Source organism: Haliotis asinina, chromosome 16 (genome assembly GCF_037392515.1).
Source record: "Haliotis asinina isolate JCU_RB_2024 chromosome 16, JCU_Hal_asi_v2, whole genome shotgun sequence".
Classification (NCBI taxonomy): Eukaryota; Metazoa; Mollusca; class Gastropoda; order Lepetellida; family Haliotidae; genus Haliotis; species Haliotis asinina.
In genome coordinates this window covers 21711987-21735802 of record NC_090295.1, presented here as the reverse complement: position 1 = coordinate 21735802, position 23816 = coordinate 21711987, and the positions used below count along the sequence as shown (strand labels likewise).

Below are 23816 nucleotides of genomic sequence, written 5' to 3'. Positions count from 1 at the left end.
CACATCATTTGTTGGCATCAAGTGGAACAGTAGAAAAAGTATTTGTTCACTAAACATATCTTCAAATAGTATATACTTTGGTTTCTTTGGTTACCATGTAACCTTAAAGAGTTATGTCCCTTAGCAAACTTTGAGTAGCATGCTTATTTCAGTACTTACATCCCAATAAAAACTGGGATGGTTGGGGGGATGTAATATGTATGAATATACCTCAAGTTTACTCAATGGAGGACATCTTGTTCATACTTGTCATTTTTTTGGTAATTGTTAATTCTTATCCTATATACTGTAAACTGTCTTATTTCCGCGCCTTTCAATTTTCGCGAGTGATGGTCACTAAACCTTTTCGTGCCTTCTTATTTTCGCGAGGTGATCTTGTTACAGGGGTGTCTCTGAATTTTTTACAAGACACGCAGGTGCGTGACCATTGAGCTGTTATAAAATAAACAGATGTGCGAAGTGATCTAACAACAAATTAATGTAATTGATTTAAGAATTAATCCTTTTTAATTAGGTGCTAGAGCAATGAAAACAGAACGTGACTGAGTCGTGTTAATCCAGATTAACCCAGCGGTGACACGTGATTGAGCAATGACACCTGTACTTTTTTGTGTTGTTCACTTACCTGAATAGAGTGTATGATATATCTATATTATCACGTTTTTATTCTAGCGTGAAGTCTGACGCAAAGTTCGCGAAAACTCAGTCTAAGTAAACTTATCCTCAGTACTTTTCGTTACACTCCACTACTGAGTCTAACAAAACCTTATGGGATGTCACGTCAGGTAACCTTTGAGACTGACCAATCAGAACACAGCTTACCAAATCGTGAAAGTGCACATTCGCACATACCTTTTGAACTTTTTATCTCGAAAAGGTTCGTACCCGAATGATTCTGAATGCAATTTAGCATACGCTCGCTTTTGGGTGATGCACACAGCGTACGCACAGCCATGACAACGGTGGGTAAACAATCGCTGAAAATAGTGTTTTTGGCAATATTCAAGGATGTTATCTTGCGGGAATATTAGCTAATGGTAACCATGCCAAGAGAAACCCAAAAGCGTATATACTGCATGTCAAATAAATGTGTTATGTGTGGATTTTTGTGTGTGGAGAGATCTGTGTCAGTGACCTGAATATTTTGAAAGTCACTCCGATCCCTAAATAGTAGCCATTGTCTGATTGGCTAAATCTATTTAACCGTCTCGCATTTGATTGGACTGTCATTGGTCACTAAAGGTTACCTGACGCGACCTTCTACTAGGTCTTGTTAGACTCAGTGGTGGAGTGTAGCGAAATACAATGAGACTAAGTTTACTTAGACTGGTGAAAACTAAACGGTCGCGAAAATTTGGCTGTTTACAGTAGCTATTGAAAAATAACAACATGACCAGCAAGGAAAAACTAGATTGATAACCTAGTGTAAAATATCATCTCTGTGTGGAGACTTAAGGACAATGAGTTTGCTGGGGAAGATACACAGTCAGCACGTATGGGCTGACTGGGATGATACACATACATGACCCAGACTGTTTAGAAGCTGGAAACCATGTGTCCACTTAAATTTGAAAGAGAAATGAGTAGGTAAGTACATAAATTTGCAAGATTTCTATGTTATTGTACATTTATAGTGTCCTGATGAGGCAAAACCAGTTTCTGTTCTGTCAAGACAGTATCGGTCATTTTAACAAGTGCGTGCATACACCAGATATTGATGTTAGCTCGTTCACTGTCAGACAACATGGCAGCTGATAGTAGTTAATATGGAGATACTGATGGAACACACACTCTGGGACAGCAGATGTTTGTTACAACTTCTGTGGTCATCACATCTTTATATCAGATTATTTTGTTTACACTGTTATATCTTGTGACAGGGCACTTACCATGACTGAGATCGGAGATACAAGTATGCTGCAACCTGCATGACTCCAACAAGCAACACTTGCACTATGATGGACAGCAGGTTGGACACCTTGACTAGACTCCCTGGTGGTTTCTTCCTGACCAGTTTGTGGTAGGGGCCAGTGTATCCCACTGAAACAAGAATCATGATCTGCCAGTGTGATCTGGATAAACTTGTACAACTTGGTCAGCTTGAGTGAGTGAGTGAGTGAGTTGAGTTTTATGCCGAACTCAGCAATATTCCAGCTATATGGCGGCGGTCTGTAGATAATCGATAATCGACCAGAAAATCCAGTGATCAACAAGATGAGCATCGATCTGCACAACTGGGAACCGATGACATGTGTCAACCAAGTCAGCGAGTCTGAAGATCCGATCACATAAGACGCCTCTTTATGACAAGCATAGTCACCTTTTATGGCAAGTATGGGTTGCTGAAGGCCTATTCTACCCCAGACCTACACTGGTCTCGTTCAGCTGATGAGCATAAACGCAGTTGAAACGTCTACATCCCGCATTATTGAAATTGTTACAGATTTCAGTATTATCAAATAGCACCCTCTCACGCCTACATCCCGCATAATTGAAATTGTTACAGATTTCAGTATTATCAAATAGCACCCTCTCCCTTCCTTTGGTATCTGTAGGCTTTCTTCTACGTAGTTCTACGTCATACAGAAAACCTCTAGCAATACCAGCTTCAGTAGGTTGGGGGCACATTTCTGTAGAACGTGTGACACTTTGACACTTGTCACAGGACCTTGCCCTATTCCCAGAAGTGACGAGAGTCCAGAAATTAGCGTTTCTGATTCCCCAGTTAATGGGCACGCCCTTCTCAGCATATGCTGCCACTCTCGCTGAGAAGAGTTTATGGTAGTCATAGTGGGCTGATCCACCATAGTACTTAGCCAGGGTAATACACGTCTGTTGGTGTAGGTCCATTTGGCGCATTTTTACAACATCGTCACCACAGAAAATCCTCTTGTATATATCGAAAGCCTTTTCAATGAACGGCTAGTGTGGGCATGGTCTCTTTGGAGTAGTGAGCTGCCATTTAGGTCCAAGGGAACAGGGTTCCCCTTGTTCTGGGTTGGGCAGGAGCAGGACGCCTAGATTAACATGTTTCCCTTCCTTGATTTTCTTAATGATGTGAGGGGGAACTGTATCAATATGGGGCAAACGATCTGAAGCAATATCTTCGACAGGGTACTCCTGTGTAGGGATTCTCTGAGGTTCGGCCGAATCGTAAACAACGCGTCGTAACTCCGCCAGTTCTCTTCTCAGGTCAGCCACGGTAGTTTCAGGTTCAGCTGACGGAAGTGTCGCACTGCTCATGTCCCAGATGTCCTCCATAGGTGACAACATGTACTCTGCCTCTGGCGCGTGGATGCACCCTGCAGGCCGCTTCATCTAGGGTGATATCGTGGTGTGTAGTTACAGGCTGTCCGGACGGATGGTTGGTCATGGAGGCTGACGTCACCGTACAAGAAGGGATAGTAGATGACCTTTGGGTCTGTCTCCCTCGACTGGAAATTGTGCTGGCCTCAGATGTTGGAACAGCATTCTCTTGGTACAGTTGGAGCATGGTCCGTCGATTCCACGATTGTAGAATTTTGAATCCCATGTTCTGTAACCTTTGTCTCAAATCAGTTCATCTAAGGAGAGGTTCTGCTTGGGTGGTTTCTGGGGCATCATGGCTGACCTCAGGGGTTGAAGGTGACGGGAACCTGGTCTGTTTTCTCCTGCCAGAGGCTGTACGGGACCTCGTGCGTCTGTACGATCGCTCAGCCATGTCATGAGCATGTAATGCACCAACTCTGGGTCCAGAAACGCGGGGATGGGCAAGAGTATCGGACAATGCTTGGAAGATAATAATTGAACTTAAAGGATTAATGATAAAAACAATGGCAAGATGGAGTAAGAGGGTGATCACGTGGTAAACTAGTGTATATATAGGTGTTGTGACGTATTTCCGGTGCCGGTGAGTACAAAAACTAGAGACGCAACATAGATGCACATGGAATGAATTATGGTGGAACTGCATCTGGTTGTTACACAACTAAAATATAAAATATGGAACAAAGGCGCAAATAGAATGAATTAAAATAGACATGACCTTAGTTGCTGCACAAATTAAAATATAAAATTTTCATTGCTGCAGACGGTTTAATGTTTCCAATGTATGCATGTATGCAATTTTTCGCACGAAGGCAACAATAATAATAGCCTCTTCTACATTATTTTAATGAAATTAACTCAATCTGCCATGTGTGCCATCTGACCTCTGGGGTCATGCATATGTAGAGTAGCTAAGGTCAAACTAAATAAGCTGCAGAATGGGCGGAACACCAAGATCAATGTACTTTGTGGCCTTGTACATGGGGCACACCTCAAGCAGTACAACGAATCTGAACCATATTTCACTAACGGTCACCCTCACAATAAGCACTGGGACCTATTCCATTGAAATTCTAAGTTAACTTACTCAGGACAGCAACAGTGGTTGTTATGACCAGATCAATGTACAGGAACTCAAAGTCAGACAGGTTGGCACCGAACTGAAAATCAAGAAACATGGCTGTCAGGACCAGGCCCTGATTTCTCGAAACAAACTTAAGTTTTTACTCAAATCTGAAACTGAGTTTGATACTTTGAAACAGGTGAATTTCTAACTCAACTGCATTTTTTAAATATACAAGTCCAAACAACTAAGGAAATCTGTCCACCAAACTCACATTGTCAACTGAGTTTGAGTTTGATAGTGACATACGTTCATTCTAGAAAATGGATGCGCCTGCGTTTTCTCAAATTTGAGCAAAAACTTGAACTTATGCCAAACCTTAGACTTAAGTTTGTTTCGAGAAATCAGGGCCAGGTCTGTGATAAAATCAAGTTAATAACCAATGGTTCATAAGTGCATGCATGGCCTTTACCTATTTATGTCCTGAAGATATATTTTACACATACTATCACTGGCCTGCCAAGTTAACATTCATCACATGATATATGATATGCATGTTTTGACATAGTTCACTTTGTTTTACTTACGTCTTTGGAATTACTTGTCAAAATTTGAACACTGGTATGACACACTTTGAACTGTATTTCAGTTATATATGATCAGACAGCTGATGAAACTGTGATGCCCTCTCTGGTGTGGTAGTGAGAAACACTTTTGGGAAAAAATCTTGGACCTGATTTGACCACTGTATCCTCATTGAACCAAGGGACATAACTCTGCATTATGTGACACTTCAAAACAAGTAGGCAACTCTTATCCTTTCAGAACATTCTGTTGGACTGTTAAGCTGGACATGTCCCATAAGTCCAGAGAAGTAACCCACCCAATTAAGCTATGAATGACCCAAAATAGTGGGACAATTCTCGTAAGTTTACGACAGTAACCTACCCAATCTCAGCTATTAATGATCCTTGATTATGCTGAAGAAATCAGCACACAAATACTGGGAATCAAACATATGTTGTTACAATATGGAACACTCTCTGTTGAGCTAAGTGTTGACTGACCGTGTAGAGGATGAGGATAGACACGAACTGTATGAAGCTGTACAGTGCCATGTACTTGAAGCAGCCGAAGGATGTGACCAGGGCTGCTCTGCCCTCTCTGAAACAAAATCCTCATCCCGCTGTAAACAACTCCATATAGTTGTGCTGTTATGCTGCTTCCTACAATATTTCAGCTGAAGTGTTCAATAAAAGCAGAACAATCGAAATATATTCTTTTAAATGTGCTGGTATTTATTTCTTCATTCAGTTTTAAATCGGGGTTAGAAATGATCCGTAACCCATGCTTTTTGTAATAAGGTTGCTGAACCATACTATTAATCTCTGAATGAGATGAGATCTGGGTCAGAATTGTCCTTCAGCAACAAATGCTTTTGTAAGAAGGGACTAACAGTATCAGGTGGCCAGGTTTGCTGATTTGACTGGAACATATGATCATATCCCAATTGCTGAAATGATGTTCATGATGTCAATCACTGGAATGTTAGGCCCAGACACAATTATTTACCAAGCACTCTCAGAAATTTGGAATATAGCTGAATGTGATGTAAACAATAAATAAATATTCAGTTACAAAATGTAATACATGGTTCACAGGGCAAGCTATTCCAGTTACAGCTGTAATCTTTCAAACAGCATTGCTCTTCCCAGCCCAGAAATATTTCAAGTGGCATTATCTGTCTCAAACATGCATGGTGTTGAGAACATCAGACCAACAGATATGGAAATACCTCATGGCAGTGACGACACACTCGATGTTGGAGATACGGGATGTGAAGGGGGCTGCAACTGATGCCTCAGCTTCTGACAGTGAGATGCCAGCATGGGCAGCCTTCAGAGCCTGACACAGAAACATTCCACTGTCATTGTTACCCAAATGGTACCTACAGACATTCAACTTGTCTTGCTAATTAGACTCAGAACTCATTGTGCCCACCTTTCAATTATATTGGAATAGAAAGTGATTTTGTTGAATTTGACAGTCTCATTAAGCATTTTTTTAAAGAAGAAAATAGGCCCTGCTATCTGTTTCCATATTGGAATTGTTTTGGGCACGTCTTGTATTCTTGCTCTGAACAATGTCACAAATATTATTGTATAAGGTTTCAGTTAATTCTTGAAAGAATAAGAAATAATAAAGTTGACACTTAATTTAGAACTTGTGCAAAAAGAGCTGTTACAAAGATCTACTCCTTCCATACTGTTTATAGGAGAAATTAAAAATCTTACTTCACAGTCGTTTGCACCATCTCCACACATACCGACAATGTTGCTGTCAAAGAGAAGTTGATATGAATGAAAGTTATTGTATGCTGTATCACATTGCAGAATCAGCAGCCATACCAGCAATCAAATCTTCATTCTGATTCTGATGTAATTTAATATAACACTGTTGCTGAGTACACACATTTCTCTGAAATCTTTGAAGGAGAATATTCCACACATTGTATGTTAACATTTTTGCTGCGATATTACCCCTCATGACACCAAGTACTGACTTCATTCATAACAATGTGTGGAATAGATCTTATGTAACACAGTTAAACACGTGAACATCCAGGCTAGCCACTCTCCCTGTTTTCCATCTTGGCTGTTTCTTGCTCTGACAAACCCATGGGCATTTCAGTTAAGACTATTTCTCGGGAAACTCAACACATCGGCTGCCAATAGTTGGCCTGGCAACAACTGGATATCACATTCATGTAGTCTGTCAATATAGACTGGTGTTCACAATATCAATTGCAGGATAATCTGATAATTTACCAGCTGGCATCATATTGCTTGAATCACTAACTAGCTTTCACCCGAACAAAGTAACGGTCAAACAAACAAACAAACAAACAAACAAACAAACAAACAAACAAACAAACAAACATACAATCCTTGACAAGACTCACTCCAGTTTCTGCAGGTTTTGTATCAGCTGACACTTCTGTTCTGGCGACATTCGAGCAAACACAGTGCCTTTGGTACAAATCTGGTAAAAAAACACACACGCATTACCAGTCATGTTATTATGATCACGGATACATTTTGCACAACATTTGAACCTTGTTCATATAATCTACAAATAGAACAGCAAACACCATGCATCCCAGCGCCACCTTTACACATAAGTATTTCATAATGAGAGTGAGTGAGTGAGTTGGGTTTTATGCTACTTTTAGTTATATTCCAGCAATATGAAGGAGGGGGGCACCAGAAATAGGCTTAACAGATCGTACCAATGTGGGGTGTATTGAACCCCAACCTTAAAGGTCACATGCAATGTAAAATACGTTTCGGTATGCATTTACCAGAACATATCATCAAAAATACCAATTCAACCTATTAAGTTGAAAAACATGCCCGCAAAATTGGAGTTCAAACGATTCACATGCAAAACAAAATATCACTGCCTCATCAGGATCTGGCGCTATGACATTCACAATTTTTTGGTAAATTGTGGAGTTACAACAGATTGTAATGTTTCACATACTTTGTGGATCAGAGTCAGGCTCAAAGATATCCTTGCCACAGAAAGAAACAAACTTGCTTGCCATTTCAACTCTCAAAAGACCTATACACAACAACTTTATGCGGAATAATGACATCTCATCTGGCACAAAGGATGAGGACTATTTTTAAGGATGTACAAGTTGTTTATTCTGTATAGGTGATGTTTCAACGCAGATTTTAATGCCATTGTCAAACAAGTTGCCTATATAGAATAAAGAAGTTGTATATCCATAAAATTAGTCCTAATCCTTCATCTACACAAACTTTAGAATGCCAATCAAAGAAATCATCTGGCACAACCAGTTCATGTAGAATGACTCTACAATCAATAAAAACAAACAACTAGAGTTGGGAATTGACTGAATTTTCATGATCAATCAGTGGAATATCAAAATGACAGATCATCAGGTTAGTGTTTAACTTCCAGGCAAACATGTTTGTAAGAGACAAACAAATGCACATTTTGTCAGTACTTGCTTCATGTTTTATTCATGAAATTTTATGCACAACTTGCAGCATGGTTGTATATTGTTTAACACAAGTTATGACTAGCAAGAGTTGTCATTTCTTTTTTTGAAAATCATATTGTTAACATGCTCAGGCTTAGGTTGAGATACTTCTTTGTTCACAAGTGAACCAACCAAACTGAAAACTCGCTCATATGGCAGTGTAAACAGTGTCTATACTTACTGGCTTATTTTATTCATTGTACATAAATATTAAACCAATCATAAACAATCACAGATATTATGGTCCTTGATTACTATTTTCTACCGATCAACCATTGATGAAATCGATTAATCACAACACCACTACCAACAATGCAGCCACTTCATGGTCTTACCTTATCCAGCATCTCCGGAAAGTGAGATGTGACAACAGCAAAGGACTTCCCTGTGATAGCAAGGTGATGACGAGGCCCCTCATCCGCTATATTCACTGTCCTATAGCCCTGTGTTTAGAGGATGACAATTTGTGACCATGGAACAAATGCATGAGTGTTCGAAACACAGCAGGGAAGTCTGGAACATCTAACTTGCATTTTACTACATAGTCAAACATCGAGTATTCAAGAACTAATCTGAATTTTAAACATTGCATAATGTGCCTGCAGTCTTGTTCTTCATTATCAAGAATACAAGTCCTTCAATTCATTAAATTAATGTGAAAAGAAAACATAACAGCAGTACAAAACACATATCTCATATAAGAAATAAATCAATACAATCCATAAATATTTCAAAATGATTATTCATCAACTGTCTAATATTGGAATATTGGAATATAATAAATATACTATACTATTCAACATTTAATATGTCTCAGTATCCCTAACAAATATTGATCAGTGTAGACAGTTTGTTGTCAGTTTTCAATCAGATTATATTCAGAAAATAATATAGTGAAAAAAAGTCCTTACATTCTGACAGATAAAATTACAGTTAAAATTGCATCTTAGCTCATGTTCATTTGACACATGTTTTGCTTCAAATTTTTAAATGAAGCATATACATTAACCCATCCTTGACAATCCAGTGTTTCATATCTCTGTTCTGATATCTACCATGGGCCAATTCATTGTATCAATGTTGCAATATCCACTGATGTCACTAATCATTAGCAGTCTCTCCTGCTCATTACCCTTATATCTGAAATTTGAAATTACCCTTGTGAAGTAGAGTGAGTGAGTGAGTTTAGTTTTACGCCACACTCAGCAATATTCCAGCTATATGGCAGCGGTCTGTAAATAATCGAGTCTGGACCAGACAATCCAGTGGCCAACAACATGAGAATTGATCTGCGCAACTGGGAACCGATGACTTGTGTCAATCCAGTCTGAGTGAGCATGACCACCCAATCCCGTTAGTCACCTTCTATGGCAAGCATGGGCTGCTGAAGGCTTATTCTACCTATGGACCTTCATGAGGCTTGTGAAGTACAGGGTAACATACCTCTACTTACATACAGAAAACAATGAATTTGATGGAACATTTAGCTTTATGTTTTCCTGAAGCACTAAGGTAAGGTTAACATTGCATTCAAGACATATCAATGAAAGTACTATGACCACCGGAGTGAAATGCTATAAGGGGTTTGTTTAAATGACATTATTTATTGTCAAGTTTTCAAACCATTTCTAAAAATTCAGTGACCAAAATTTGCTCCAGCTCCATTAAAGAAACACAGGAAATCAAGTGTTCCTTTAATATTTTCCAGTTTTAATCACCAGCTTTGAATAGTGCTGTGGGGGAAATCTGAGAATACATAAATGAACACTGCCATGACGAAGTGTTCCCTTATTTGTTTTGCTCAGTATATAATGAGTGAAAAATGCACCATCATGTTCTATCTTCACAAAGTAGCACTGTACATTTTTTGCACTCACTACAGTTACTGACAACGAAATATTAAAGCAACAATACATGGGTCTGAGCCATCACATGCCTGTGGTTGCACTTGTCTTAGGTACTTTGTAAGTTTTATGCATCTCTCGAGGATAAAGGTCTCATCTATGCTTTTGTAGCAGAGTCACCAGGGCCAGGAGATGAGCATGCATCTCTTGAGGGTAATGCGGGCTTGCGTAACACTGCTACAAAGATGCTTAGATCAGACTGTATTAACCAAAGGAGAAGCATAAAATATACTTATCTCTCTCTCCATGCCAAATGTACAAAATACAGTTGAAACTGTCAAAACCGGCATCTGTCCAATCAGGCATGTTGTCAACACTGGATAAAATCTCAGTCCCGTCTCTGGCTTGTACACTTACCATCAGCTCTACAATTCGGCACTTTGCCCAAACCAGATTATTTCTTCAGTGCCAATGAGTGCAGGTTTTGACAGCTCCCACTGTATCAGTTTATTTAGTGGGGGGCAAGATCACTACTGATGCCTTTACAAATGGATTTTTAACATTGTGAAACCTATCTTGACAAGTTTAAAACTGCTATAAAAGTTGTTAATAATATATAAGTTGAGTGTGCAAATGATTCAATGTGTTAATAGTTAAATAAAGCAGTGAAAGTTGGTAAAATAAAAGTCTACATATTGACCCATAATGGAACATTTTTCTAGCTTTAACCATAACAACTAATGAAAAGGTTTATGAGCTCTGTGCACTACATGTGTTATAGGATGTCATACAATTGTAAACGATACAGCTACTCAGCAGAGAGTTTGGCAACAGGTAATAAATTTATATATTATACTATTAATAAACATAATTATAAATCATATTGTAGACATAAAACACTGGAGAACCAAGGGTGATTTTCATCTTATGAGTCAGTGAGTGAGTTGAGTTTTACACCACACTCAGCAATATTCCAGCTATATGGCGGCGGTCTGTAAATAATCGAGTCTGGACCAGACAATCCAGTGATCAACAACATGAGCATCAATCTGTGCAATTGGGAACCAATGACATGTTTCAACCAAGTCAGTGTGCCTGACTACCTGATCATGTTAGTCGCCTCTTATGACGAGCATAGTCGCCTTTTATGGCAAGCATGGGTTGCTGAAGGCCTGTTCTACCCGGAGACCTTCACAGGTCACACTAATTATGACAAAGTATGAAACACTTGGTTACAACATATCTGCAATACATAAACATGCACATTGTTTTAAGTATGCAATAAGCATGCAGTTGTTGGTGAGAGTATAGAATATCTGCATGCAGATGAAATAACAGAAACCTCCCCAAGTCACACTGTGAATTACCTCGACCAAAGTGATGCAAAGGAATATAGGATTATGTCATTTGTTGTTGGTTTAATCCCGTATCACACGCTTAAGTGACCAACTAACAAAGATTGTAAACTGTTACTTGGAACAAGCTGAAGAACAAAGGGAATTTTGACAAACAATTTTTTTTTCAAAAATTTGAAAATAATGTTGACATGTGTGTATAGTCCTAGGCCAAATGCTAGAAAAGTCCCTATCTTTTAGGATCTCTCAACAGCAGTAAACGGGTTATTCAGTAATTAGTATGACACCTCCCACACTCCAAAAATTCTTGTTGAAGTGGAACTAGCTGCAGGAGGTATCAGGTTACTGAAAACTAACTGGGTTCAGTTGACTGTTGAAATAGTGTCCACATGTTCATAGTCAAACTGCTTGAGAATTGATCACATTGTCTAATGGGTGGTGACAAGCACTGGTGTTCAACATGGTCAAGATATGCAGTATGAGTGATAAGGCTGGGTGTATCATATTATCTGATTTTGATGCTATCTTTTGGCCTAGGACTATGTAAGGCAACAAGTTGGATCATGGCACTTCCTTTGGGACCTTTCATAATTTATGGCTAGGGGGGTGGAGTGGGGATTGATTATGAATTTAAAGGGGGTGGGTCACTCATTTTGTTCAGAGAAGGTAGGTGGAGTCATTGATCTTGAACACATGTTTTGGGGCTGGGATCATTGATTTTGCACATGACAAGCAGAGGTGTGTGTCACTTACTTTGTACATTAATCTTAAGGGTGTAGAGGTGTGGGATGGGTCATTCACATTGTATACGCAGCTCCATAAAACTCATCATCAACCTCCCTAGCCATAAATTATGAACAGTCCCTTAGTCCATTTACCAAGTTTTGTGAGAAGCTTAAGGGTTTTTGCACTTCAATTTCTATTCAAATTAAATATGTGCTTCTGAAAAAAAATAAAGAAAACCAACAACTCTTGGAACAAATTATGATTAATGTGTACCCAATGCCACTTTACCATTTCCATAAAGTGCAAAAGGTCAACTGAGGTGAAGGCCATTACGGTTTGCACCCCAGGAGGTTCATGTTAGTGGAAGATGTTAGTTGGAAATCCAGTGTTAGTCTTTGTTAGCGATGCAAAGTGAGTAAGAATGGTTTGACACCACTGTTAGCAATACTCCAGCAACATTCAACGAGTACAACAGCAAAGAAGTACTTTTTGCCATCTTCATGGAAATCTTCTGACATGTAGTAGACAATAGCAAAACTAATTTTTAGGATCTTCCTGAAATGGATATGCTTCAAGGGTCATGTGGAAAATAGTTTGGACATATGTTATACTTTACATATTCTTACTTCAAGTTTACCATAAAACAAATGCGCATACATTGTGAAATACATTCAGTGCCATTCACAAGGAATTTTCTTGATCTAAGATTCCAATGTCATTAAAAATCTAAACATTTCAAGTCAAACATCCAAAATTCTTGCTATCATGTACTTCTCAAAACAAGGATTAATGGATTCTTTCACACTGAACTTCATTTGAGAAGTATAAAAAACTTCAAAGCGGAAGAAAAATGGTATGCTGTTAAGTCTTCCAGTTGCTGCCCAAGGAATCTTCAGATATGTTGCTGCAGTCCAACAAATTCTTATTCGTGTGAATTTAGTTTGATGACGCTTTTAGCACTATTCCTGCAGAATCATGGCGGTCAATGTCAGAACTGGGATCCACACACTGTACCAATGTAGGGAATCAAACCTGGGTTTTCAGCATGATGGGCAAACACTTTAACCACTAAGCTACCCTACTGCCCTACATACTTATTAAGGAGTCACCCACCAAAATATGTTTTACCATCCAACATTGCTGTGACAGAAATAGCTTATGTGCACACTGTCCGCGGAACTTCAACACATACTGATCAAACAAGCTAATATATGAAGACCTATCTTTTTGCGTCCAACAACTGATTTCGTTTTGAAGTTGATTTGTTGATGGAATAATGCAGGTTAATTTGCATAAATTCTGTACTTTAGTGATTAGTATACATCACAATGCAGGTGAGGAATGTGGACCTGTTTCCATGCTTGTCCATCTCCATCCCGTTTTAATAACTTCAACTATAACAATAAAATAACAAACTAATGTAACCAAAATGAAATAATCAAGCCATAAACAATAATTTAAATATAGTGAACAACGCTGATGAAATAAAGCCACACATTAGTAATGCAAATCTATTTCAGATTAGCTTTATTTATATATTTAAGGTTGTGGGTACCATTTGTATACCTTTCAAGGTCCTGGCTATTATTTGAAGTTCTTTCAAGGGCTTGTCTACAATTGAACACCTTTTAACAGCCTGGCTGTTATCTGAAAACCCTTCAAGGTCTTGGCTACCATTTTCGCACCATTCATGGCTCTGGCTACCATTTAAACACCTTTCAAGGTCCTGGCTACCATTTGCCCACCTTTCAAGGTTCTGGTTACCATTTGAACATCTTTCAAGGTCCTGGCTACCATTTGACCACAGTTCAAAGTCCTGGATACCATTTGAAGCAAAGCTGAATAATATTGCCTAAATATTCATAGCATACACAATTTCAAAATCAACAGCAGTATATTTTGTTCCCAATTTGAAATTTACAATGGAACAACAACCAAACAAGAAAAAGAAACATTAGATGAACAAATAGGTGATATGTAACTCAAAGTTTTGGAACACCCAACGTTTTCTTTTGACTACTTTATCCTTTTGTTCTTTAGCTTCTTTTGAGAAGTATACAAGGATAATGCACCAAAAGAATCATCAATTCTGTATTCCAAAACAATACAGACCTGGATAATTTGATATGATGTATAATGTACTGAACCCATTAAGCCACAATTATCAGCACACAAATGGGATTATACTGAATTAAGTCTGTCAACAAACAGAGCATGTTTAAAACTTTGAGTTTTCAAGGAATGTGAAATGTCGTGTTTACAAAAGAAAGACAGTGGGTTAGATAGAAGATACACAAATCAGAACACAGGCTTGAGTAACAAGAAAGAAGAGTATAAGTGACAACACTATGAACAACATCAACAGCGTATATATTGCCGTGTCTACTTGCAAAGTGTTAGTTTTGTATCCAGATCAGCCAACTCATAGATTTATAATATTATACATATAATTATACTTCTGCTTCAACATAAATTCTGACTGTATGACTGTACAATGACAGTCGTATTCAATATAATTCCACAACCTTCGTGACAGACAGAAACTGGAAAAAAAAATTCAGATTCTGATTAAAAAAAGGACTTTTTTGTGTATAGGTACAGTTGGCTGAACCTGGAAAGGCTCTCTACAAGCACTTGGCAGTCTTCTCACAGGTCCGTGCATTTTTCCCAATACACACCTTTATAGTTGACATTCTTGACTCACTGCCGCGTGAGAGAAGGGGGGAAGAAGCATTCTGAAAGAAGTCAAACCTCAACAAACACCATCCAATCACCAACCTACACAATAAGCAAACTCACAGGACAAAAAACATTCAATACACCAAATCATAAAAGTCACTCATTTGAAAAGCTACAAGATCACTTCTCTGATTCAAAGGAGTGCTGACAACTTCATAGAGATCATACACACAGCATCTATGAAAATGTACTGTAAAGTTTCAGAAATATTGTGCCCTGTACTTGTGAGTCAGTGATACATGGTTCCTGAAATGAGGGAGTGAGTTTAATTTTATAAACATTCCAGCAATATCATAGCTGGGAAACCAGATATGTGCATCACACATTGTACCCATGTGGAGAATCAAATCCAGGTCTTTGGCTTGATGAGCGAACACTTTAACCACAAGACTACAACTATGCCCTTTGTTTTGAAAGGTATTTTGGTTAACTTTATAGCCAGATCCCACAAATTTGGGAGGTCAGTCTGAGTAAACTTGGTCCCAGTGTTATTTGTTACACTCCTACACTGTGTGCGTAGGAGGTCACGTCAGGTTACCTTTGATATTGACCAATCAGAGCACAGCTTACCAAATCGCGAAAATGGACATTCGCACATACCTTTTGAACTTTTTACCCACGCAAAGATTTGTACACAAATGAATCTGAATGCTGTTTTCCCTACACTTGCTACCAGGTGATATACATGGAGGATGCCACAACAGTGAATACAGTTGAAAATAGTCTTTTTGGCAATATTCAAGGATATCAGCTTGCAGGAATATTAGCTAATGGTAACCATGTCAATAGAAGCCAAAAATCATATGTACTGCAGGTCAAATATCAGTGTGAAATGCAGGTTTTTGTTTGCTGAGAGATCATTGTCAGTGACTGGTGGTATAAGTCCCACCATACCCTAAACAGTTGCCATTGTCTGATTGGTTGAAACCGTTTAGCCCTCTCGCATTTGACTGCACATTAATAGGTCACTCAAAGGTTACCTGACGCGACCTCCTACTAGGTTTTGTTAGACCCAGTGTAGAAATGTAATGAATAACACTAAATTCAATCCAGTCTTTAGATCCTTGGGACACCTAGGGGACATAACTCAACAAAGCCAGTTGTGACACTTTTATTGACATTTTCTCTGGTAGTCTGAATCACTGTGTAGGTTAGGTGTTTTAAATCTTGAGTAAACCATCAGTAAACATTTAAGCACGTCCACCAATCACATACACCCTGTGCTCACCACAGATGGGATTGGGAAGAAGCATTCTTTCTTAATTGTTTGCCATAAATTATCCAAGTCTGTTTCGGTACATGAAAAATATACAAATGACAAAAATAAGTGGTAAGAAAATTAAAGAAAAATAGATTGCTCTAAGATCTGTAATATTACTAAAATAAAATAAACTCATGCCTACCACCATGCATACAATGATCAACTCTCCCGTCCACAAAGTACTAACATTTGTCACAATGGGTGATTTGTTCGAGTAAACTATCTTGCCTCTGCTGAACATGCTGTACAAGAAGACAAACGAGAACACTATTGGAAATGTATTGAATGTCCTGGTGGTCGGTGAGTCCTTTAACTTAAGACAACATGACATGTACAGAGGAAATACACACAAAACATGCTGAATACATCTACCTTATACCAAAATGTGTTCCTCTTCAAGAGTAATTGTTTGTTAAGAGAAACAGGAATGTGAGACATTGTACTTTTTGTTGCTACAAAGTCTTCAACAAAAAGTCACAATGCAGTCTGCAATAAATGTCAATCATTATACCAAGTTTATTGGCTTCATGGTGTGGAAGGAACCTCCCATAAATGGAGGATTCAGACACTTACTGCTCTGCAACCTAAAAAGCCAGGGCCTCCTTCACAAAGCACTAAGGTGATTGCAAGTCACTATGGTAACCTCAGTGCAATGTTAAGGTATGGGAGTTAAGGCTAACCTTAGCAAAGGCTGCTTCGTGAAAGAGCCCCTGGATCACAACTGGGGCGAACAAGGATCTCAACCCATGACAACAGGATCTCAACCTGCTCAATGTCTCCACAAAGAGAACCTTACGCTCAGACTGTAGTTTCATTTGTTTGCCTGTTGTATAACAACACACTTATTCCAGAAAAACACATATACAAAGAAAAATTAAGAATTCATCAGTTTAAAAAAAACCAAGGAAATAACAGTACTGTTTAAAATGAATGTTGCAATACAATAAAGATTCTGAACAGTTACTATAAAGTTTTAAAATAACACAATACCGGTCACAGCAGTCAAGTTTCCTGCTGATGAAACATATATCTTCCAAAAGGTTCCGCACAAACAAAACTTTCTGTACATCTCTCCCATACAGTATCATTAAAACAAGATACAGGCTCATTCCTATACTGTGCATGTAAGCACTCAAAGCCCATTTCAATGAGACAGTCTCCGGGAGATATGTATAATATGCACAGTCGACTTCAAACTCAGTGCATTTGAAACACTTATTTTCTGTTCAATTCTTGAAACAAACACATTAACGTGAAACTGAAAAAGTTATTCACAATCAAACTACTACTCTTTCAGATAAGGTGACCAAATTCAAGGCCATTTTAAGACTATGAGTCTTACTTCCTGTCCAAAAGCAAGATTAGCACCAAGACCATTGTAAATCAATGCAAAGAATGTGGAAATTACAATCACAGTAACACTCTACAACTGAGTTGTGGACAAGGCTTGGTCTTTTCAAGAAACCCCCAAAATCAATTTCAATCCCATACATATCAACCAGAAATCGTGCATATTCTTGATCATGCAAGAAAATTTGAGTGATGTCTTGTACGATCCAAACATTGCCTCCAGAGTTACATAGTCACTGGACAAAATGAACTGTAGCAGGTCAATGAACTTTGAACAATGGTCACTTTTTTTGTTTAAAATTCTTAGAATAATACTTCTAATATATCATCATCATCATAAATCCTACATGCGAGGCTGCCGGCACACCAAATCTTAATTTCTGATTTTCAATGGAATCTTAAATGCTGTCAACTATACATATTTTGTTGTACCCGCGATAACTTCTTCAGTCCAAAAAGGTGTGAAAACCTCATTTTTTTCCAACACCACTCAGAAAATGATGACTGGGGTGGTTGGAGGAAGAATTTCTGATGTAATAGACATAATATTCTTAGAATCATAAACACTGATGACAGAATTGTTGCAGCCCAAATGTCATGGTGATTTCTGATCAGGGATGGCAACAGGTGTAAGTGATTTCAGTCCCCAAACCAATTCCAGAGCAGGTCAAGATCAACTGATTTGTATTCAAATCTGCAGATTTCCATGGATTCATGGAAAATTGCCATTCCTGTGTGATGAACCACTTGGGTTACAGTCCTATGGGCAAAAATGACCTGGGTAATACCTTGTCCTCTGTCATTTGTCTGGTGCTGAGATCAGTACAGGATAAAAAGATGTGCTTAAGAATCATCTTAAAGTCTGAAGAACATTCATAATTGCCATGCACGTGAAAATGCATGCTTTTCAATGTGCAGTTGGATCAATGATTGACAATGAAGTCAAACATGCATGTTGAAAAGGACGAAAATAATGACATCATACTGTACTCAACAATTGAATGCTCTGATTTAATAAGTTGAAATTCATACTTGTTTGAAGTGTATAATGATAAAAAAAATTTTACACTTTCAGATTACACACAATTAATAAGAGTCTGATAATTTTTTTTCATTCTGTTACTTTTGGAAAAAACATCATTGAATAAAACAGCTTCCAAGCCAAGAAATCATATTGCAATGTCCTGCAGAAAGGGTTGAAACATCTACAACAAACAAAAATTTTTGAAATAACGACCTAACTATGAGAGTTTGGAAATCCTAACATCTGAAGTTTAGATACCATTAACTTATTGTAGAATTAATTCATACCCAGTTAACACGCAAGTGTGTTTGGGGATAGTTGGCATCATAGTGTGTGATATTCATCCATGAATACACAGGAATGACTTACCTGTGAATCACTGCATCTTAAAAAAATTCTTTTCCACAAATGATTCTCCACAAATGGTACATACTAATAAACATTATGTGATGACAAAGAGTTTCAAAATAAGTGGTGCACAGCCCACATTTTTCACTTTTTAGTATCTCTGTTCATCAAATTATACATTGAGGGTTGATCACTTTTTCTTATTAAACTTACATAACCTATGGAATCAGGTATTACAAAAAGGCTTTTCTTTTCCTTTACCATAACATGGTTATGTACTCTAAAATACACAGTAAAGGGCCACATTTCAATCTTAAAGTGAGTGAGTGAGTGAGTGAGTTTAGTTTTACACTGCTTTTAGCAATATTCCAGTAAAATCATGGCGCGAGGACACCAGAAAATGGGCTTCACACATTGTACCCATGTGGGGAATCGAACCCAGGTCTTTAGAATGCTTTAACCACTAGGCTACCCCATAGCCCCTTCAATCTTAAAGTACTTAATAGTTCCGATTATGATCCAAACAATACTTAAATATTGAATATTGGCGTTGGCCTTAACCTTTTTGCTTGAGTATGTATGTATGTATGTATGTATGTATGTATGTATGTATGTATGTATGTATGTATGTATGTATGTATGTATGTATGTATGTATGTATGTATGTATGTATGTATGTATGTATGTATGTATGTATGTATGTATGTATATGTGTATCATTAAATGGTTTCAACCCTTTACTGCAGTAAATTTAAAATTATTATTTAGCATCAGATTTATTGCCATCATTGTTGAGATCAATATGGTCGAACAGCCAGTCCCGTCATTCAAAGAGATCAAATGGAAGAAAAATAAAGAAAATGCATCACATAGAATGATAACTATACAACTTACAACCACAACAGATTCTGCAGGGAGCAATGGTGCTCTCTTCAACAAAATAAATAAAGTCTGTGTGTGAATCACTGCAAGCATCACAATTTCTGGACAAGGGTTTTAAGGATGACAATATCTAACCTCTAATATTATGCCTCCTCTAACCCGGGTTTTCAGTGTGATGGGCGAACACTTTAACTATTTAGCTACCTCATCACCTCACTTCTGACTTGAGGACATTAAACCATCAGCACATCCGACTCAAACTTTAACTGAAGGTTACTATATGAATTGACTGATGACGAGAAATGCCTGAAGAGGAAATGTCTGGTCAGTTTATCACATATAGGAACAGAAATGGCGATGACCAACACAGATACATAAACACATAAATGTTCAAGGCCAACTATGACAGCAAACTCTGTACAACAATTGTGTCCCGTCTGACAACTAGTTTGCCTGTGCACTTAACTGTTTGTGATTATTCATTGAAAGTGTTCAAAAAGACCTCCTAATGCTAAGTAACTCACCGAATCTTGTCCAGTATCGGACTCGCCATCTGTCTCCTGCTCAGATATTATATCTACATCTGTGGGCAGTTCCGCATATTCCCACTCGATTCGAGCTGTCTGCTGCTTGTCTGGGGGATGGGCATTCACAATCACAACCTTATCACGTGGTTGAACCATCCCACAATTCCTGGCAACACTCACTGCTGTTTGAATCATATCACCTGGAACAAACATGTTTGTATTTTGAAAGATACTAAATGACCTTCTGTATAATACCATTTTTATTAAACAAGTTAATGACTTGGTATGAAATGAGCAAAAGCGAGTTTGATACTAAATCTTTAACTAGTTTAATAAAAATGGTATTTGACAGAAGCGATTTTAGTATTCTGTTTATCACTTGCCAACATATATTGACAGAAACTCCGGCCAAATTGCCTACAGTGTGAGGAGTCTCAGCTTTCAAGTCAAGCAAGGTCTAGTAAAATTGCGACAGCGACATTAGCAATGTGACGTCACAACTTTGAACCATTTTGACATCATACGTCAAGCGGTGTTACACTAGTGTAATATGGCCACAAAAATATTACACTGCAGTATCTTCAATGGGCGAGTAATAAACTGAAGTTATTAACACTGCAGTGTCAGCTCTGTGACAGCAGTCTGTACATGATGAGGGTGAGTGAGCACCACTTTTAGCAATATTCCAGCAATGTCACAGTAAGGGGACACCAGAAATGGGCATCACAACGATGTGCCCATTTGGTGAATCGAAATCAGGTCTTTACTGTGACCAGCATATGCTTCAAGCTGTAGGCTACACTTATCACTGCTGAGACAGTGATTTTCATTTAGAAGGGGAGGTCAAAGCACACTCAGGGTTCATTCATAAGAACGGCTGCATGAATAACTGAATACATGTATGCATGAATGAGGGGGTGAGAATGGTTTTATGCTGCCTAAAGCAATATTCCGGCAATATTCCAGCAATATCATGGCGGGGTAAAAAGGCTTTGTGACATCATCACAGAAAAGTATTACAGTCATCCCTTGCCATAACGCGGGTCTTGGGGTCCACAGATGACCGCTCGCGTTGTTAGACATCCACGCTATAGTACCTATTACATAATATGGAACAAAGGCCAAGTGAAATCGTATTTTACATATTTTACGAACATAAAAAGACTGCCATTTCGTGTATTGTGCCCAGTCAAAACTATATCGTATCGTTGAAGGTGAAAATAAACAAACTTTGAAAATGAAAACATATATGTAGCAGTGATATTTTAATGCTTTTCATAAATCAGTTTGGTTTGTTTGCTGCGAACTATTTTATAACTATCTTATATAAATTGGTGTTACAGTGTTTTATTCTTTACAAGGAAAATAGGAATAAAAATATTATATAAGTCATAAAAAGGTCAGGTTGGTGGTAGTGTTCTAAAGTTTGTGGTTTTATGCATATGTCAATCATATTGACATTTAGTACGGTATGGAAAGTATTCCAGATGCATTTTATTCATCTGAAAAGTTGCTATTGCATTTGTGGTTCAGAAAAGTGCTGGATCAAGAGTATTGTCTCACTTTGGAATATGGTGTATCACATGACCCTAGTTTATAGCTCCCAATTGGCTAATTTTAAAAATTCCCATAATTCCTATGCACCAATCTGGGTACTCATCTAACAATACTTCAATATAGCACAGTACAACAACAAGGAACAAGGTCCCCCAGGCATACAGCTGTAGTTTTCATCAGACAGGTCAGTTTGATACTTAAACATGATGCTAAGTTCAAGTGCATTGGAGTTTTTAATAACTTCATTAACTTAATTACATTATAAATGTTATTTGGTAATTGGTTACATATGGTAATGTTGTAAACTAGACAAAGGTGATAACTTATGTTTAAACCCAAAGTTCATGTCGTATTGTATTATAGCTCAGGTGTAAAATCAAACAGTATTGCAAGTATTGTTTCATTTTTCTACAACCATGGTTCACGGTTGTTTAGATGTATATGTGCAATAGGTTTATTGTTTGTTTTGTGAGTGGAGAGCAGAGATATAGATGAAAGCGTTTTTTTTATATTTCTGAATGACTGGTATCTGCTTCCATTGTCTTCAGCTTTCCCTGTGTTTATGCATGCAATGGGTTTCTTTGCATTGTATGATTGGAGATCATCAAATATGATGGTGAATGTGTTGTCACAATGACAAATGATGCTTGCACTTGGCAGGTCACATGTGAACACATGGTCCAGATTATCAAGATCACATACTAGGCTCTATTCCACAAATGGGTAAGATGTATTCTCATTTGTCCACATATGTCTATTTGTTATGTACAGTTTTCTAGTATCTACGAAGGGTTATCAAATATTTATCTGACTGTATGTTTTTATAGTTGTGAACTTTATTGCCTATCAATATATGTGTACATATTTTTAAGTTTAACAGTTTCTTGGGCAAACTAGGTTACTGGACCATGAATTATTTCCCTTGGTGGCACAGCCAATGTATCATGTAATTATTTCACTTGCTCAGTTCTGTTGAATAACTTCATTGTTGGATTACAGCATTTATTGTGGTAAACTGCTTGTGCTGTCTATGCTAAACATCATGTATTGTACAAATTTTAATAAGAATGTTATGTCATTCCAGGGCTTACGATTACCAATATGAACTGAATAAACCACCCCTCACCCCCCTACAGCGAGTCATGTGATTCTTGGCGCCTTATCCCAGCTGTAACATATATATATATATACATGTACTGGAAACTTGCAATCAAAAATCACTAGACATGATAACTTGATTGCTGTTCCTGTAATGCTACCTGTTATTCAACTAAGCTGGAAATAGTGATCAGCTATGCACAGATGTTTTGCTCCAATCTACCAGTGATTCAGGTAAAAATGATCCCATAATAACACATCAAAGAACTTCTATTCCATTATCAGTATATTTTATAAATTAAGCTGTTACTGTAACAGATTATTATACATTGCTATTGGGTCAGTATACAGTGAGTGAGTGAGTGAGTTTAGTTTTACACCGCTTTTTAGCAATATTCCAGCAATATCGCGGCAGGGGGACACCAGAAAATGAGCTTCACATATTGTACCCATGTGGGGAATCGAACCTGGGTCTTCGGCGTGACGAGCGAACACTTTAACCATTGGGCTACCCCACCGCCCCAGGTCAGTATATAAAGCATATTTTCTGCAAACATATTTAACATAAAAATGAACACAGGCCATTACCTGTCTGGATACATTTCATGTAGGAGACAGTCTGACACCACTGACTTCCTGTGGTACTTGCAACTTTGATTGTGAA

The 23816-nt window shown here is 38.0% G+C and overlaps 1 protein-coding gene across 3 annotated transcripts in view; it reads right to left on the bottom strand.

Annotated features, from left to right (window-relative positions):
- The window catches only part of LOC137268250 (polyamine-transporting ATPase 13A3-like), a 71341-nt gene that overhangs the window by 10771 nt on the left and 36754 nt on the right, over positions 1 to 23816 (bottom strand). The window contains exons 20-29 of one of the 3 annotated variants that reach the window (XM_067802787.1): positions 20495 to 20697; positions 15045 to 15101; positions 13716 to 13760; positions 8777 to 8884; positions 7332 to 7411; positions 6664 to 6706; positions 6165 to 6274; positions 5437 to 5533; positions 4394 to 4466; positions 1890 to 2040 (exon numbers count right to left, since the gene is read on the bottom strand). In XM_067802787.1, coding sequence (XP_067658888.1) covers positions 1890 to 2040; positions 4394 to 4466; positions 5437 to 5533; positions 6165 to 6274; positions 6664 to 6706; positions 7332 to 7411; positions 8777 to 8884; positions 13716 to 13760; positions 15045 to 15101; positions 20495 to 20697 — 967 coding nt within the window. Of the gene's footprint in view, positions 1 to 1889; positions 2041 to 4393; positions 4467 to 5436; positions 5534 to 6164; positions 6275 to 6663; positions 6707 to 7331; positions 7412 to 8776; positions 8885 to 13715; positions 13761 to 15044; positions 15102 to 19982; positions 20019 to 20494; positions 20698 to 23816 lie in introns of all 3 variants that reach the window. The other 2 variants (XM_067802789.1, XM_067802788.1) reach the window with 2 other exon arrangements.